This window comes from Phaenicophaeus curvirostris, chromosome 1 (genome assembly GCF_032191515.1).
Source record: "Phaenicophaeus curvirostris isolate KB17595 chromosome 1, BPBGC_Pcur_1.0, whole genome shotgun sequence".
Classification (NCBI taxonomy): domain Eukaryota; kingdom Metazoa; phylum Chordata; class Aves; order Cuculiformes; family Cuculidae; genus Phaenicophaeus; species Phaenicophaeus curvirostris.
The window spans coordinates 76,414,271-76,428,391 of NC_091392.1; the positions used below are offsets into that span (position 1 = coordinate 76,414,271).

The following is a 14,121-nucleotide window of genomic DNA, read 5'->3' on the forward strand; positions in this document are numbered from 1 at the left end:
TGAAGGCTTTCCCCTTATCCTCTGCTGTTAGCCCTCTTTTTCTTTAGCTTCCACCTTTCCTTCTCCACTGCCTGCTGCCCTGCCCCAAGAGACAGACAGCTCCAGCCTGCTGGGCACCCTCCCCTCTCTCTCCCTCCCAGTGCCTGGCCTTCTGCCCAGACTCAGCTGCTGGTTCCAGCTCCTCCTTACTGACTTTCCGTGTTTCTGAATGGGCCCTGACCCCAGCCCTTATCTCCTCCAGACCCTGGGCTGTTTACAGAGGACTGTATAAAGAGGTTGACTCTGAGAGTGGAGGGGGAGTACAATCAACACCAGACCAGGCTGGTCTCTGCTTGACTCCTTCTCTGCACCATGAGAAAGGACAGGCTGCTCATCAAGCCAAACATCTTCCTCCTTCTACTCTTCTTCATTCCTGGAGACACTTCACCTGCCACAGAGCCGTAAGCTACGCAGGGGGGATTCTGGGTTGCATTCTGGTTGTATTCCTATATCTGTTGTTTTGTCTTTTCTGCCTACCTTTTACCCAGAATAAAGACACCAGGGCTGGGTAAAGCATCTTCTACAAACAGAAACACTAGTGCTTCAGGGGATGCAGACGAAACTGAGATATCAGGGAGTGGGGGGTAAGGGGTAGGGGAGAATAAGAGAAAAAAGAGAGGAAAGACTGTGGGAATACCTTTTGCTGCTTCAGAGAACTAACAGCATTTCAACAAAATTTTCTGCACAGAACTTGTTCTTTTAAAAGGCAACTTTTTTTTTAATAACTATTTACACAGTCAGTTTTTCTTAAGAAGCAGACTTTTTTTAAAAGACAAAAAGAGGACGAGAGATTTCATTTGGGTTGACTACCCTACTCCCAAGCTGAAATGCCCAGGAGATGTGAGTGTTTATGACAGATAAAGAGAAAAGAAAAGGAACAAATAACATATCTGGCATGACCAGAAATGGCTTTATTTTTTAATTCACATTTTTCAGCTCAGCCAATGGAATGAAAATTACCCTTCTTACGCAGGGTTACATGGCACTGTATGACTGTGACTGTTAAGGTTTGTAAGGGTATATAGTTTTTTGCATACCTTCTTTACCCCCTTTTGCCCTGTTTGTAAAAGGAGTGTGTGTTGTGTACGTCTGTGTTTGTATAAGGCAGGAGGAGCACATGAGGGGTCCTCACATCCAAGAGACTTTTTTCTTTGGCTTTTTGGCAATGTCTTTTCCTCCTCAGCAAAACAAGACTGTGCTGCTGTGTTTTTATCAAATGCAGGATAAGAGAACAAAATGATTGGTATCTTAGGGGCTAGAGCTTTCTTCATAGAGACCGGCTGATGGACATAAAGGTGTTAGAGCCTCTTCCAGCACTAAAGGCAGTGCTCTACCATATGGCTGAGGTGTTAAGCGCTCTTCTCCCAGCTGCTTGCTGCTCTGGGGATACCTGTCAGAGGCCAGTCCTCGCCCACCCAAAAGGGAGCACTGTTGCCATTAGGCTGATCAGTTTTGATTCCCAAATGCAGTGTTGGGCACTGGGGACTCTCTGATTGAGCTGAGACAGAGGGCCTTGCTTCCTGGAAAAAAGTTAAATTTGTTCTAATGTTTTTGCTTAATATCTGGCACCATGCTGTGACAGTATTGTGTCTGTAAGGAAGGAGTGTAATGCTACAGATGTTTTGCAGTGTGTAGTCAATGGTGTTTATTCACCAGGTACTGGCACTTGTGTGGCTGCTGAATCCGACTAATGCCCATTGGCATTATTCAGAGTCCTGGGAGGAAGTGCTGCTGCTATGCCAGAGACTGGAAAAACAGGTCGCTTCCAAATGTCTGCATTGAGGATTTCCTGTGGTATTTTACTTCTGAGACTGGCCTCTCTGCTTTCCCCTGCTATTGCAGACATGGTGGAAATCTTGTTTACACACCTAGAAAATACACCTCTCTCTCTGTACAGTGAAGGATGTAGTGATAAGACTGGTTTATTTCTTCTTTCTGTACAGCTCCTGTTAACTGTTCCTGCTTATCTAACATGTTTTATCTCTTGTTCCTAGGCAGTATATGGTGCTACTGCCATCTGTGATACACACTGATTCTCTTGAGAAAGTCTGCATTCAGCTGACCCACCTGAATGAGTCTGTGACGTTGAGGGCCACGCTTGAGTATCAAGAGGAAAACAGGAGCTTGATTGATGATGTGGTGTCAGAAAAGGACATGTTCTCCTGCATCCCTTTCTCTGTGAGTATCTCATCCTTGTGTGCTGATCTCTTGTGCGAGGGATGAACTGTAAGGGCATTAAGTAGTGATGAACAGAGTAAGACTGCCCACCCTCAACACCCTCTCTCTGCTGAGATCTCCTTAGCATGCTACCTGAATGAGTAATGCTGAATCCTGGAAAGCCAGCCCCACTCCAGGACAGGAGGAGGAGAGGCCAGGAGAAAGAAGTGGGTTTAGTATTGACACTCCTGTTGGCTGTTTCATGAATAGCTTTTGCAGACAGCTTTCCACATCATCCTTCAACAGCCATAGATTTTCACTTGAGAGGCTTCTAACTGGAATAGAGCTCAGACACTTCTTATCTTGTGGATCATGGAATCACAGAAATAATGTGAGAATATAGAGCTGTGATTTCCTGTGTCTGAAAAAGGAGGTGAGTCAGGAAATTCTTAGCTTAGTGTAACTGATAGCCTCAAGGACTATGACAAGTCATGGGCAGAGAAGAAAGTTGATAATCTGGTTTAGAGCACAGGTTATGTCTTTGGCTTAAAGGCTGAAGAACTCGCCTTTAGGGCACTGAACAGGTTGGCAACCATGTCTGGGTTTGTCAGATATAGGCTGAGTCCTTCTGCAAGCAGTAATGACATTGCCTGAAAGAAAATGGAGATTATTCCATTTCCCCTGAGAATGTCAAAAGGAAAAGGACATAAAGGTTTTGGTCAAGGCAGTAAGAATTTCTTAAACTGGGTGACAGAGCTGGGAGTTCCTTTGCTGCACAACACTTGCACAATCACTGCACAGCAGCAGGAATGAGTAGGAATATGGACAAGCAAAGATCACTTCTTGTTCCTGATTTTATTTTCCCTCAGCTCTATGTCATGTCCATCAGGAGTATATTAAATCTCTTATTCTATGAAGTCCGGTTTAGTTCAGGAAGCCTTCAACAGTGGTCCATAACACAGTTGCTTTCTTACTCTCCAGCTTCCAAAATCAAATAGCCAGTCACCAGTTATGTTTATCACTGTGATGGTGAAGGGGGCAACACTGGAGTTCAGGAGTCGCAAGTCGGTGCTGGTTGAGAATTCTGAGAGCCTCATCTTCGTCCAGACAGACAAACCCATCTATAAGCCTGGACAGACAGGTACCAGGGAAGGGGTGGAGGTCTGCGTTGAACCAAAAATTTATAGTAAAACTGTTAGATTGTGCTGACCAAATATCACCTGCTTTTAGTCGGGGTCAAAGCTGCAACCACAGGGCTGAAGCTTATGTTTCTAATGTTCCTGGTGGGAACAATTTGAGGAACCTTAAGACAGGTGCATGTACTTGGGACATCTGCACACACTTGTTCTGTCATTGGGGGCTCTGTGGTTATGGTCCATGAAGCTAAGGTCTGCATTAAAATCAGAGAAAGACTGTTCGTCCTGTAGAGAATAGGGCAAAAATTCAAACTAAGCAAAGAAATGGCTTCCAAAGCATCAGCTGATTGTGCTCAATGAAGACACAGAGAACCATATAAGCCATTTCTTTCTTCTGGGCCATTGATCTCCTAAATTTGGCTTGGACAGGAACTAATGTCCTAATAGAGACAATGAATTCTCTATCCATCCAGAGCCAACATAAACCTGCAGCCAAGTGCTGAAGTAGTTTGCTTGCATTCATCCTCCCTAAGAAGTCAGTCTAATTAGAACAAAACTAGAAGACTTGTGTGAATGCCAATGTAAAAATGTGTCCTTGTGAAGCAGACAAAGGCAACTTCAATCCAACTTTGGTCCCAGTTAGTGAGATTTGGATGTCCATGATGAGTAACATGTTAACACTGCTAGAAGTTTGGCTAACATCCTCTTATTCATGTAACTTCTTACGTGGATAAGCTGCTAGCATGAATTATTTTTCTGGTGAATGGAATTTCTTTAGAAGAGAACATCTCTGTTCTCTGTTGTACCATTTGTTTTTGCGACTTATGATTTCTGGTTGATGATTACACTGTGTAACCTCACTGTCTGCCTTTCTCCATCAGTCCTGTTCAGAATTGTTGCACTGAATAAAGACTTCCATCCCTTGAATGAGGTGGTAAGTATGATACCCCTTTTCACTAATTATTTGGCCTTAAGTCATCTATGTGGGGAAAGGGAGGAAAGAATTGTCTTTTGGCAAGAGCTCTCAGTACACTGAGATAGTTGTGCAATTCTTGGGTTACGTCAGATTCTTGTTAACAGGATCTTTTCTTCATATTTCTGCATAAGGCTGCCTTCTGCCTTCTTGGAAAGGTTTTACAAACTGCAGATAAATGGTGCTGGTGTAAAAAAACTCAGAAGTGAGCAAATCTGCCATTATCACAGTGTTCACTTGTTCTTGTTAGTACTGAAGATCATACGGAGTTAGTAATTTCAACTGACTTTTCTGCCTGAGACAAAGGTTTGTCCTCCACACCTTAATGTACCTCAGAATTCTGTTACTCCATACAAGGAACTTTATTCCTTATCCCACTAGGTGAGCAGTTTGTTCCCTGACATGTAGTCATAGCCCTGGTAATTTGACTGTATTGCACTTCAACTAAATGTGCATTCTAAGTGTGTTTGTTTCTTTCTTTTCTTTCTAGCTTCCTCTTGTCTTTATTGAGGTATGTACAAACATTCAAGTCATCTTCACATTTATTGCGCCTCTGTCTGGGCATCATAACTACCAGTTGCCTCAAGATGATTCTTGTCTAATTTATTAAGCAGGTCCATAGCGTTAATTTGAATATACAGAACTTCAATTCATATGATGGCAACTATGTACTCTGGGCCCAAGTTACAGCTTCTTCTATTGTTCAGTCATGGGCTCCCCACATGACTATGCCAGTGCTACCACTCGTACCTTGTAGCTTTCTGAAACACTGAAGCTAGGCTTCCCCTCACAGCTTTTGCCAGTCCTTTTTAGTTCTCATTGCAGACTCACACTGTTCTTACAATCTCCTTGTGATCTCGTTATTTGTAGGACCCAAAGAAAAACCGTCTGTATCAGTGGACAAAGGCAGAGTTAAATGGGGGGTTAATCCAGCTATTCTTCAATCTCTCCTCTGAACCTATGCAAGGGACCTATGCAGTGGTGGTGCAGAAGGCCTCTGGGAAGACAATTCGGCATCGTTTCTCTGTGGAGGAGTATGGTAACTGTCACTGCAGTTTCAAGTTCCTAACAGCTAGTCCTGTGGGGCATGAAAACTTAATGAGACAGGGTGGTAGGTCTGACCAGGATGTCCAGTATGGCTGGAAAGACATCTCTGTGTCTTCTCCTTCCCAAGCATCATCCCTTTCTGAGGAGTGAAGACTGAAGGACTTCAGCAACCTAAGGCGTAGGTCATGCAGTGCAGTTCTCCTGACTGCCTGCCTTGGCAAGGTTTCTATCAGGAGGACCAAGTGTGCTTGGTCTGCCCATAAGCCCCGCCTCCTTTCAGAGGTGATTTAAGGCCACAGCTGACTACACGCATTTTAAGTGTCATGCTGTGAATGTGGGACTCCACACCCTGAGCCCAAAGTCCTGACCTTTTGTATTGACTGGAGCTGACTGTAAGTTCATAATTTGCCTGTCCTCCCTCGCGAGCTAAGCCTGTAGCTTGTGTTACACCTTAACCTTTCTCTGGTACTCTCTCTAAGCCAATTCCATCTGCTTGGCTAGAAGATTTGTAGCCCACTACTCACCTGCTCAAGCCAGAACAACATAGTCACAGCCAAGATAACCTCCCACCTCAGTAAGACAACTGCAGCCCTTGTTACTTGGTCTGACATGATCTGGCTCATGCAGCAGAGATGAGTCCTGGAAGATGCGTCTGGAAATCCTTTGACCTCTTTCAATTGCATGACTGCCCTGTGCTCTGAATCCCTCCTGGTTCTCCCAAGACAGTCACCATCCACTTCTCCTCCTGCAGATGGGTTTGGATGTAATGTCATTCTGTGCTATGTCACCAGAGAGGCTATGGGGTCTTCCTATTTTGCAAATTGGTAAGACCTACGTGCTTCAGAAATGCAGAAGCTAGGCTGCAGTCCCAACTCTATGTTTGTGAGAGACCTGTATAGGCTTAGGTCTCTAATTTGCTGTATGCTACAGCTGTGGGACTGGTAACCCATGTGTTATCTAAGCTGCTGCTGCATTTTAATAGCTGGTGTAATAGTCCTATCTTCTTATCTGGCACAGCAGTTGGCTGAGTGCCTGTGGTTGTCACTGACTTGAGTGGGATGTGGAGATGAGAGAAACCTCTAAATTCTGACCATTTAGACACAAGAGATTTCAAATCATTTTTAAGAGTAGACTTTGGATAGCCTTCATTTCTCATTGTTATGTTATTCACCACCACATAGACTATTTTCCTTTGGTTCTGCTGCAGTGCTGCCAAAATTTGAAGTAACAGTGAAAATGCCCAAGGTGATCACCATTCTTGATGAGAAGCTGAAGGTGACGGTTTGTGGTCTGTGAGTGTCATTCTTTCAAGTCCTTCTCAGTTTGTGGTTTTTCTTCAGTTACTGATGAAAGTCTAGTTCAGAGATTGAGATGTGATAATTATATTTCTCAACCATTTTAGTGTCACAAACCCACACAGACTACATCTACCATTAGACAAAGGGCAGGAATTATTGCTTGGGGCACCTCATGTGTAACATGTAGGAACATATTATTCTGTTTAGTTTACTTGGGAATGATGTTTAAGTGTGGCTTCTACTTGTCATTGTGGAGAGGAAACTGTAAGTGATGCAGGCTCTCTGTTTCCTTTGGGCTACTTCATTTGATTCAGCATGGTGTGTTTGTTCCACACATCCTACAGGGAGAGCCATGGCCCAGGGCAGAAGAATGAGCCAGAAGAACCCATACATACACAAACCAGTTTCATCAGAACTGTGTGATGGGGTAGATAGATACTTGCACCTTGTTCTCCAAGATGAAGGTTACTTTCAACTAAATTAGCATTAGGGTAAATGAATTCTGAAGACTTGTGTACTATTCCCAGGGATGCAATTGGAACTATAAGATTCTGCTTCTGCCCCCATTTCCAAGCTTGATCCTAAAATGTCGCCAAATTTCTTTCTACTTTTTATTTCCTGTGATGACCCTGCTGTATCCCGGAGGCAACTCTGCAGAAGGATCCTAGCTCCACTAGGGGTGAGATAGGAATTTTTCTCCACCCCTCTTACATTCCTAATGGTTCCATTTTTCTTCCAATCCTTCTCTGCTGGTAGATACACATTTGGGAAGCCTGTTCCTGGGCTCGTGAGCTTCCGTGTCTGCCGGAAGTTTAAGCATGCAGCCACCACCTGCTATGGTGAAGAAGCTAAAGCAGTGTGTGACGAGTTTTCTGGACAGGTAAGTCATGATTACTCTTGTGGGTAGAGTGATAGGAGAAAGTGTGGTTTATTGATTGTGCCTTGTATGGAACAAGCTTGCTCTAACAAAATATGTACAAGTGTGGAGAAGGGAGAGATTCCATATATTTTAAGGGAGCCCGAAGCAGGAGAAAAGATGGGATGCAAGATGAAGTGTAAAAGGTAAAAGTCAGGGGAAGGTCTGTGCAGTAAGAAAGATACGTGTAAAGGCAAGAAGCTGATGGGGAAGGAGTAGATGGAAGGAACAACAACAGCAACAGAAAAATTGGGTCAGATGGAGTATAGAGATTGTAGGATTGAGATAGAAAAGGCAATGAGAGCAGAGTTGGGGTTGGCTTACACTGGAAGCAGTGTGTTGGATCAGAAGTTGGTATTAGAAGCAGGAAAGCAGCAGAAATCAGGGGAGGGGTGATGCAGTTTGAGAAGAAAGAAAGTCATAGATTTAGCAGCAGTGGTTGAGACAGAAAAAAAATCACATTTTTGCTCTTCAGACTGGCAAGTCTGCAAGAACAAAACTGAATGGTGTTTGGAGCATGGACAGGAGCAATTGTAGAAGCTAAATGTAGAAGCTGGAGTAATAGCAGTTATGGAAATATGCCAGGACAAGAAAGCAAGTAGAAGACAAGCTTATGGTCCTTGGTGTCTACTAGAGTATGATCCCCACAATTGCCTCTGCCACTACTGTTGTTATCCATGCTAAAAGAAAATACGAACACTGCAGTGCTAACCTCTGGTCCAGGCATCTCTTCCCTTTTCTTTGGAGACCTGCCTGGTTCTTAAAGATGCTAAAGAGAGGTGGCAAGCTTTCAGAATAGTTTTCCAGCTGTCATCTTCTTTCTGCACATACGCGGGCTTTAGTTTATGTATCACTTATGTGATTTGTGAATTTTAAGTCAGTAGCTATCTTTTGATGTGCTTGATGCCAGCTGAACAATTTCTGTATGGCATACACTTCAATAATTCCCTGTGCTTCTGTATCAAATGTTTAGAATTTCAAACACACATATGCAAAAATCATCTAGGTTACAAACTCTTTGTCCTGATGTTGCTGCAAATACTTCAAAAAGCTGCTTGCTGAGTTATTTATGTGCTTTTCCAGTTTTGATAAAACCAACAAAGGTCTTGATCTGTGAGGTTATGGGTTTCTCTTCCAGTTTAGGGCAGAACACAGTGATGGATTCATTAAGCTGGAGAAACATCATATAGATGAGTCCATAACTGCCACCTTTGTTTTCCTCCGACAGACAGATAACTACGGTTGCGTTTCTGAAGTGGTAAAGACCAAGTTGTTCCAGCTCAAGAGAAATGGATATGAAAATAAGCTCCATGTGGAGGCTAAGATTAAAGAGGAAGAGACAGGTATGAATAAAATGAAGAGGTCTGTAATAAGCCGAGTAGAGGAGCCTGACAATTAGAGGTAAGGGAGTAAAGCAGACTCTCGCTTTTCTGGAATCTTGAAGTTTTCCTACTTGAAGGCCAGAAGGATCAACAAAACTGCTTGTTCAGCAAAGAATAGTTGGCCTACAGTAAAAGTAATTCTGGTAAGGCAGTGGCAAATTAATTCTTCATGCTTCTTCCTGCAGGAGTGGAGTTGACTGGAACCAGTTTCTCTGAGATCACAACTACAATTAGCAAAATCATCTTTGAGCATACGAGCTCCCACTATAAACCTGGAATCCCCTTCTTTGGGCAGGTAGGTAAACCGTGAGAATGGAATGCCATGAGTGCCAAACAATAATTCTACTGAATCTCCTGGACAGATCCGTATCCTGCCTTTACAAAGATGCTGGATCTCAGTGTTGCTAATCCCAGTGGTCTTCCTCTCCTCCTCATGCTCTCAAACTGGAGAACAGCAACTGAGAGCACAGCCCTCATTTTGCTTACCTCTCTGTCCTTGTGCTTCTGCTTCTCCAGTCAAGAAAAATTCTCCTTTTCCATTTTCCCGTTTAATAGGAGGCCTAAGGGGTGTGAGTGCCTATCAATCTCCATGTTCACTCTCTGACCCAGAGGAAGAGATAAGAAAAGGCCAGAGAAATAAGATTCAGAAAGTTTGCAGCTCTCTCTGAAAGAGATAGATGATGTGCATGTAAAGCGCGCTGGAGCCTTCCTTGTCTGACGTGAGGCTGACATCCTTAGCTTGGTGGTCTGTCAGTCTGTTCAGATGACAGGCATTGCTCTCCTTCTATACTCTACGTTTTTTTTCTGCTCCAGGTAAAGCTAGTGGATGGGTCTGGTGCTCCAATTGCCAAGGAAATGGTGAGGATTTCTTTAGGAGAAGTCTGGGAAAACTGCACAACAAATGAAGAAGGCAGGGCATGGTTTGTCCTGAACACTTCCATGTCACAATTCGATTCTCTTGGAATAAGGGTGAGTCCTGCAGGCAGAGGGGGAGATGAAATGACCCACAAAGCTGGAAGGGGAGTACTTCTGAAGTTTCTATTATATAAGCAAAACCACTTAGGTTCTTGTTCCTGGTTCTTTGTGCCAACCTTGACATCAATGTGGTGGAAAAAGCTGTACAACAAATCAGGTTGCCATGTCACAATTGTACTTAGCTTGTGAGTATTTGATTTCTGTTTGACAATAGCTTAGAAGGAACGTCAAGAGATCATAACAGTCCATTCTGCTCCAAGGGATCACCAGCCCTACCTAGCCAAATCTGTTTCAAGGGACTAAAGTCTAAGTCCCATGATTGAGTGCTGCTAGTACTTCACGGTATTTTCAATTAAATTATTTCCCAAATGTCTCATCTAAATATCCTTTGTGACTAGTTAAGGCAGTCTGCAGCTCTCAGGGTTTAATTTAGCATTCTGAGTTTCTAAGCTGTCGTCCTCATTTTTTTTTCTTTTTCCTGCCGTAAACCATTCACAGAAATTCTCTCCCTAGTGTGGGATTTGTTTATCTGGGAAAAGTGCCTATGAGCATACTTTGGTTAGTGGAAAATGCAATATATATGTAGTATGCACATTTTATTATATCTCACCCTGGAGTAAGGCAGATGGTTTAAAGTTGTATTTGCTCTTCTCCCTACAATTGTCTTGTCACATATTAAAACCATTAAAAATATCCAGAAGTTGCCAGGGTTTTGCAGAATATAGAAAAGGCAAGATACCCAGGTAGTAGTGAGAAAGGAAGTAAGGGTACGTGAGGCGCATGAAATGCTGAAGTAGAATCCTTCTAAATGTGAAATATCTTCCTCTAGCTCTCATTTTTAAGAAGACGTTAACTGTCTGAGTTCCTAAACTTCTATTCAATTTAGGTTTTGAATTCTCAGCTGGAAACTTTTCCTTCTTTTCCATAGCATCCTTAGTTTGATCTTGGGACTAGTAATCTTCGAACCAAAGAGCACTATCCCTTCTCCAGTACCAATAATGGGAAAATAAAAATAAAAATCAGCTTCTCTTCTCTTTAAACTAACATGATATTTGGGAGGGCAGAGTTCTAGGGTGAAGATAGTAAATAAACTGATATGATTCAGCTTGTTTAAAACAAACTCCGGATTCTCTGGGAATTAGATCATTCCCAATGACTTGCTAAGAATACCCCCACCCTGTCCTGTGTCTTACAATTCACAGTGTTTTTTTGTAGACTACGTTGTTGCTTAAATACAAAAAATACCAAACTTTTACTACTAGGCCATAAATTTTGGCTCCAGTTTAGCCACCTGTGTTTGAGGATCTATTTGTGCATTTTCTCCCTTTCCAGGCGACTCATAAAGTAAACCGTCATTGCTATGACAGTACCTGGGTTGTTCCATATTATGAAGATGGCTATCTCCCACTAAAGCGCTTTTACTCTCCGAGTAATAGCTTCCTTAAAATTGAGCCCAAGTCTGAGACAATAAGCTGTGGCTCCTCCACAGAGGTCCGGGTGCACTATATCCTCACCCCGGAGGCCATAGGAGCACAGAAGAAAATCATCTTTTATTGCCTGGTAAGCTTGCACCTGCCGTACAGTGAAGTTGCCACTGGTCGGGGGACTGGTGATGGAAATTGTGGTTTATGACAGCAGACTTTAAACACTTTCCCATCATGCTTCATATGTTCCTTACCCACATTAAGGAGGGTCTGTGTTTGAGGCAGAAGCGTAAGTACATCCCAGAGACCCCCCGGTGAGCACCAGTATCATTCTAGAGGGAGGCAGAGAGCAGCTGAGCAAGTTGCGATCAGGAAGCATACAGCTTGGTTGTTCTCCTCTCAGATTCTTCAGTCTTTAAGGTTTGGCATGTGCATGATCTCCACCACAGCAGTGTTTCTTCTTCCATTCAGGTGATGGCCAAGGGAGTCATTAAGAAAGCGAGCACCTACATTCTGGATTTGGACCAGGAAAATGGTGAGTTTCTCGTTCCTAACCAAACTGTTGTTGTCCTGGGAGGCTAGGCAGCTGTGGCAGCCACAGGGTTCTTACATACAGATGCAGGGATCCAGATCTATATGTCCCCTAAGATATGGGAAGAGTTAAAGCTTTTTTTCTGTACCCTTACTCTTTGCACAGATTTACTCTGATCCCTTGTGCCAGCTGCCTTTCTCCTCATATTGCATTTCTGGGGCGTCAGTGTTCCTAGAAGACACAGAGCAATGGTCTGTTTTTAGAGGCTGAACCAAAATTCAGCATGCTTATACACTGGTAAACAGGACTTGAAACAGGCCTTTTCAGTCAGACAGTGAGACTTATGCATCTCTGTGAGCACCACTTCATCCTGCTTGGTGTATCATCATTGCTAGGATGACGTTCGTAAAGAGATCAAACCTAGACTTTGGCTGCTCCAAGAGCAGATTGTCTATACCTTAACTTTTTGCTCTTATTTTGTTTGCTAGCCAATGGGGTCTTCCTACTAGAGCTGCCTGTACAAGCTGATATTGCTCCAGTGGCCCAAGTGCTGGTTTACACCACTGCCCCCAGCAGGGAGGTGATTGCTGATTCAACCAAGTTCAATGTAGAAAAGTGTTTCAGCAATAACGTGAGTATCTGCTTTTTGAAGGAGCTAAGCTCTTTCATTTAGATTCCCTAACACTGGACAAACCACCCATCAGTTTTTCCAGGTAGCTTCAGTGCTTACTTGTTTGTGCTAGCTTGGAGGAGATGAGATGTTGGAACAAAGGTGCTAGTAGGGTGTACACTGATAAAACCCCTCTTAGCAATTAGTCACAGCCGCTGATCTCACAGATGGTCCTGGGTAAGAAAAAGGGAGAATGCATGTCTTATGTCATGCTACAACCCATGTATTTCACTCAGTGTCCCACAAACTCATTCCAGCAATGAGGTAGCTGTGTTTATGGCCACAGAGCAAAAGTAAAATGCATGCAGCCCCAGTGCAGTGGAGGCTTGTCAGGTCTTTGAGCTCCTGTGTATCTCATCCTGTCATTTTAATTTCTGTTGTATGTAAATGGAGATAAACCTTGCCTGAACTGCTGAGCAATGCACAGTGGTGCTTCAGTAGCAATCGTGAGACTGAAAGAGTGCAGAAAAATAGAGCCTTCTTTCCGTAAGCATGTGGACCATTGTTCTCTTCTAGCCCCAAATGTTCCTTAGACAGAAAAGCAGATTGATGTATGAGCAGCCCTAAGGAAATAACAACTTGGGGAGCTTGGTCATCTGAATTTTGCTCATATATTAAAGGTCACACTATGCACTGCATTAAGGCCTGGGTACAAGCCAAGTCCCAAGTAATTTACATGCTTAGATATTGCTTTCTTCTCGAAAAGCATCCTGAATTCAAAGCTGTTGTTAGACCAGGCAGGACAGACTTTGGGCTATCTCTGTGTTAGATGCTTTTCTAGTAGCAAGTTTACCACAGGCTTTTTTCTGCCATTTCCTGAAGAGTATTGTTTTTGCAGTCTCATAATTATGAGTCTAACCTGGGAGAGATGGGGGGTAGCAGCAGAAGGCATGCGGTGATCTTACAGGGACATGAGGGAGGCTGGCTGCTGAAGCTGCTTTGCATGGCAACGTTTACTCTGAGGATGTTTCGATCATTGCACGTTAGGGAAGGATTTGTACTGCTGAGGAGAGGGAAGATTTATGCATCTCAGCCATCTTAATACAAAATCCTTTGAGAAGATCATAACAACTTTTGCTAGCAAGAACTTGCAGGGCAGAGGTTGGTAGGGGGTTCTTAGAGTTTTAAGTTAATTTTTGGGGAGTGCACACCAAGTCTGTCAGGCCTCAACCAACGTACTAGTTCTTCAGAATCATTATCAGCCAGTAGATATTGCAATATTGCCAAAGTGGATCACTATTCCTCCTGTTACCAAAGAATCTGCTAAGCAAAGTATTAGCAAGTTTGTTTTCACTCCACATACAATATCTTGGTGCTGTACAGAGACTGAAACTGATTTAAGACCATGCCCAGCTGCCTGAACAGGTCTTGCCACTATGTGGGATTTTCTCATCACATTTGCAGTGGCCATAAAACCTAAAGCTACTTTAAAAGTTTTATGAGAAATGGTGATGCTTGAAGTTGCCAAGAAGAGTTAGTGCTGATTTGGCTGACATTGCAGGAAGGGAACCCAGCTCTGTAGTAGCACAGGGTAGTGGGTTGTTTGTAGATGCATATGTGGACTTTGTAAGG

The 14,121-nt window shown here is 43.3% G+C and overlaps 1 protein-coding gene across 3 annotated transcripts in view; it reads left to right on the forward strand.

Moving 5' to 3' along the window:
* Positions 1-287: 287 nt before the first annotated feature.
* Positions 288-14,121, forward strand: part of LOC138723980 (alpha-2-macroglobulin-like) — a 31,003-nt gene continuing 17,169 nt past the window's right edge. For all 3 annotated transcript variants that reach the window (XM_069863583.1, XM_069863568.1, XM_069863576.1), the window contains exons 1-14: positions 288-440; positions 2,034-2,217; positions 3,178-3,337; positions 4,214-4,266; positions 4,796-4,816; positions 5,176-5,344; positions 6,560-6,644; positions 7,407-7,530; positions 8,795-8,909; positions 9,134-9,243; positions 9,762-9,917; positions 11,256-11,483; positions 11,819-11,882; positions 12,368-12,510. In XM_069863583.1, the coding sequence (XP_069719684.1) occupies positions 352-440; positions 2,034-2,217; positions 3,178-3,337; positions 4,214-4,266; positions 4,796-4,816; positions 5,176-5,344; positions 6,560-6,644; positions 7,407-7,530; positions 8,795-8,909; positions 9,134-9,243; positions 9,762-9,917; positions 11,256-11,483; positions 11,819-11,882; positions 12,368-12,510 (1,701 nt within the window). In that variant the 5' untranslated portion in view covers positions 288-351. The remainder of the gene's footprint in view (positions 441-2,033; positions 2,218-3,177; positions 3,338-4,213; positions 4,267-4,795; positions 4,817-5,175; positions 5,345-6,559; positions 6,645-7,406; positions 7,531-8,794; positions 8,910-9,133; positions 9,244-9,761; positions 9,918-11,255; positions 11,484-11,818; positions 11,883-12,367; positions 12,511-14,121) is intronic.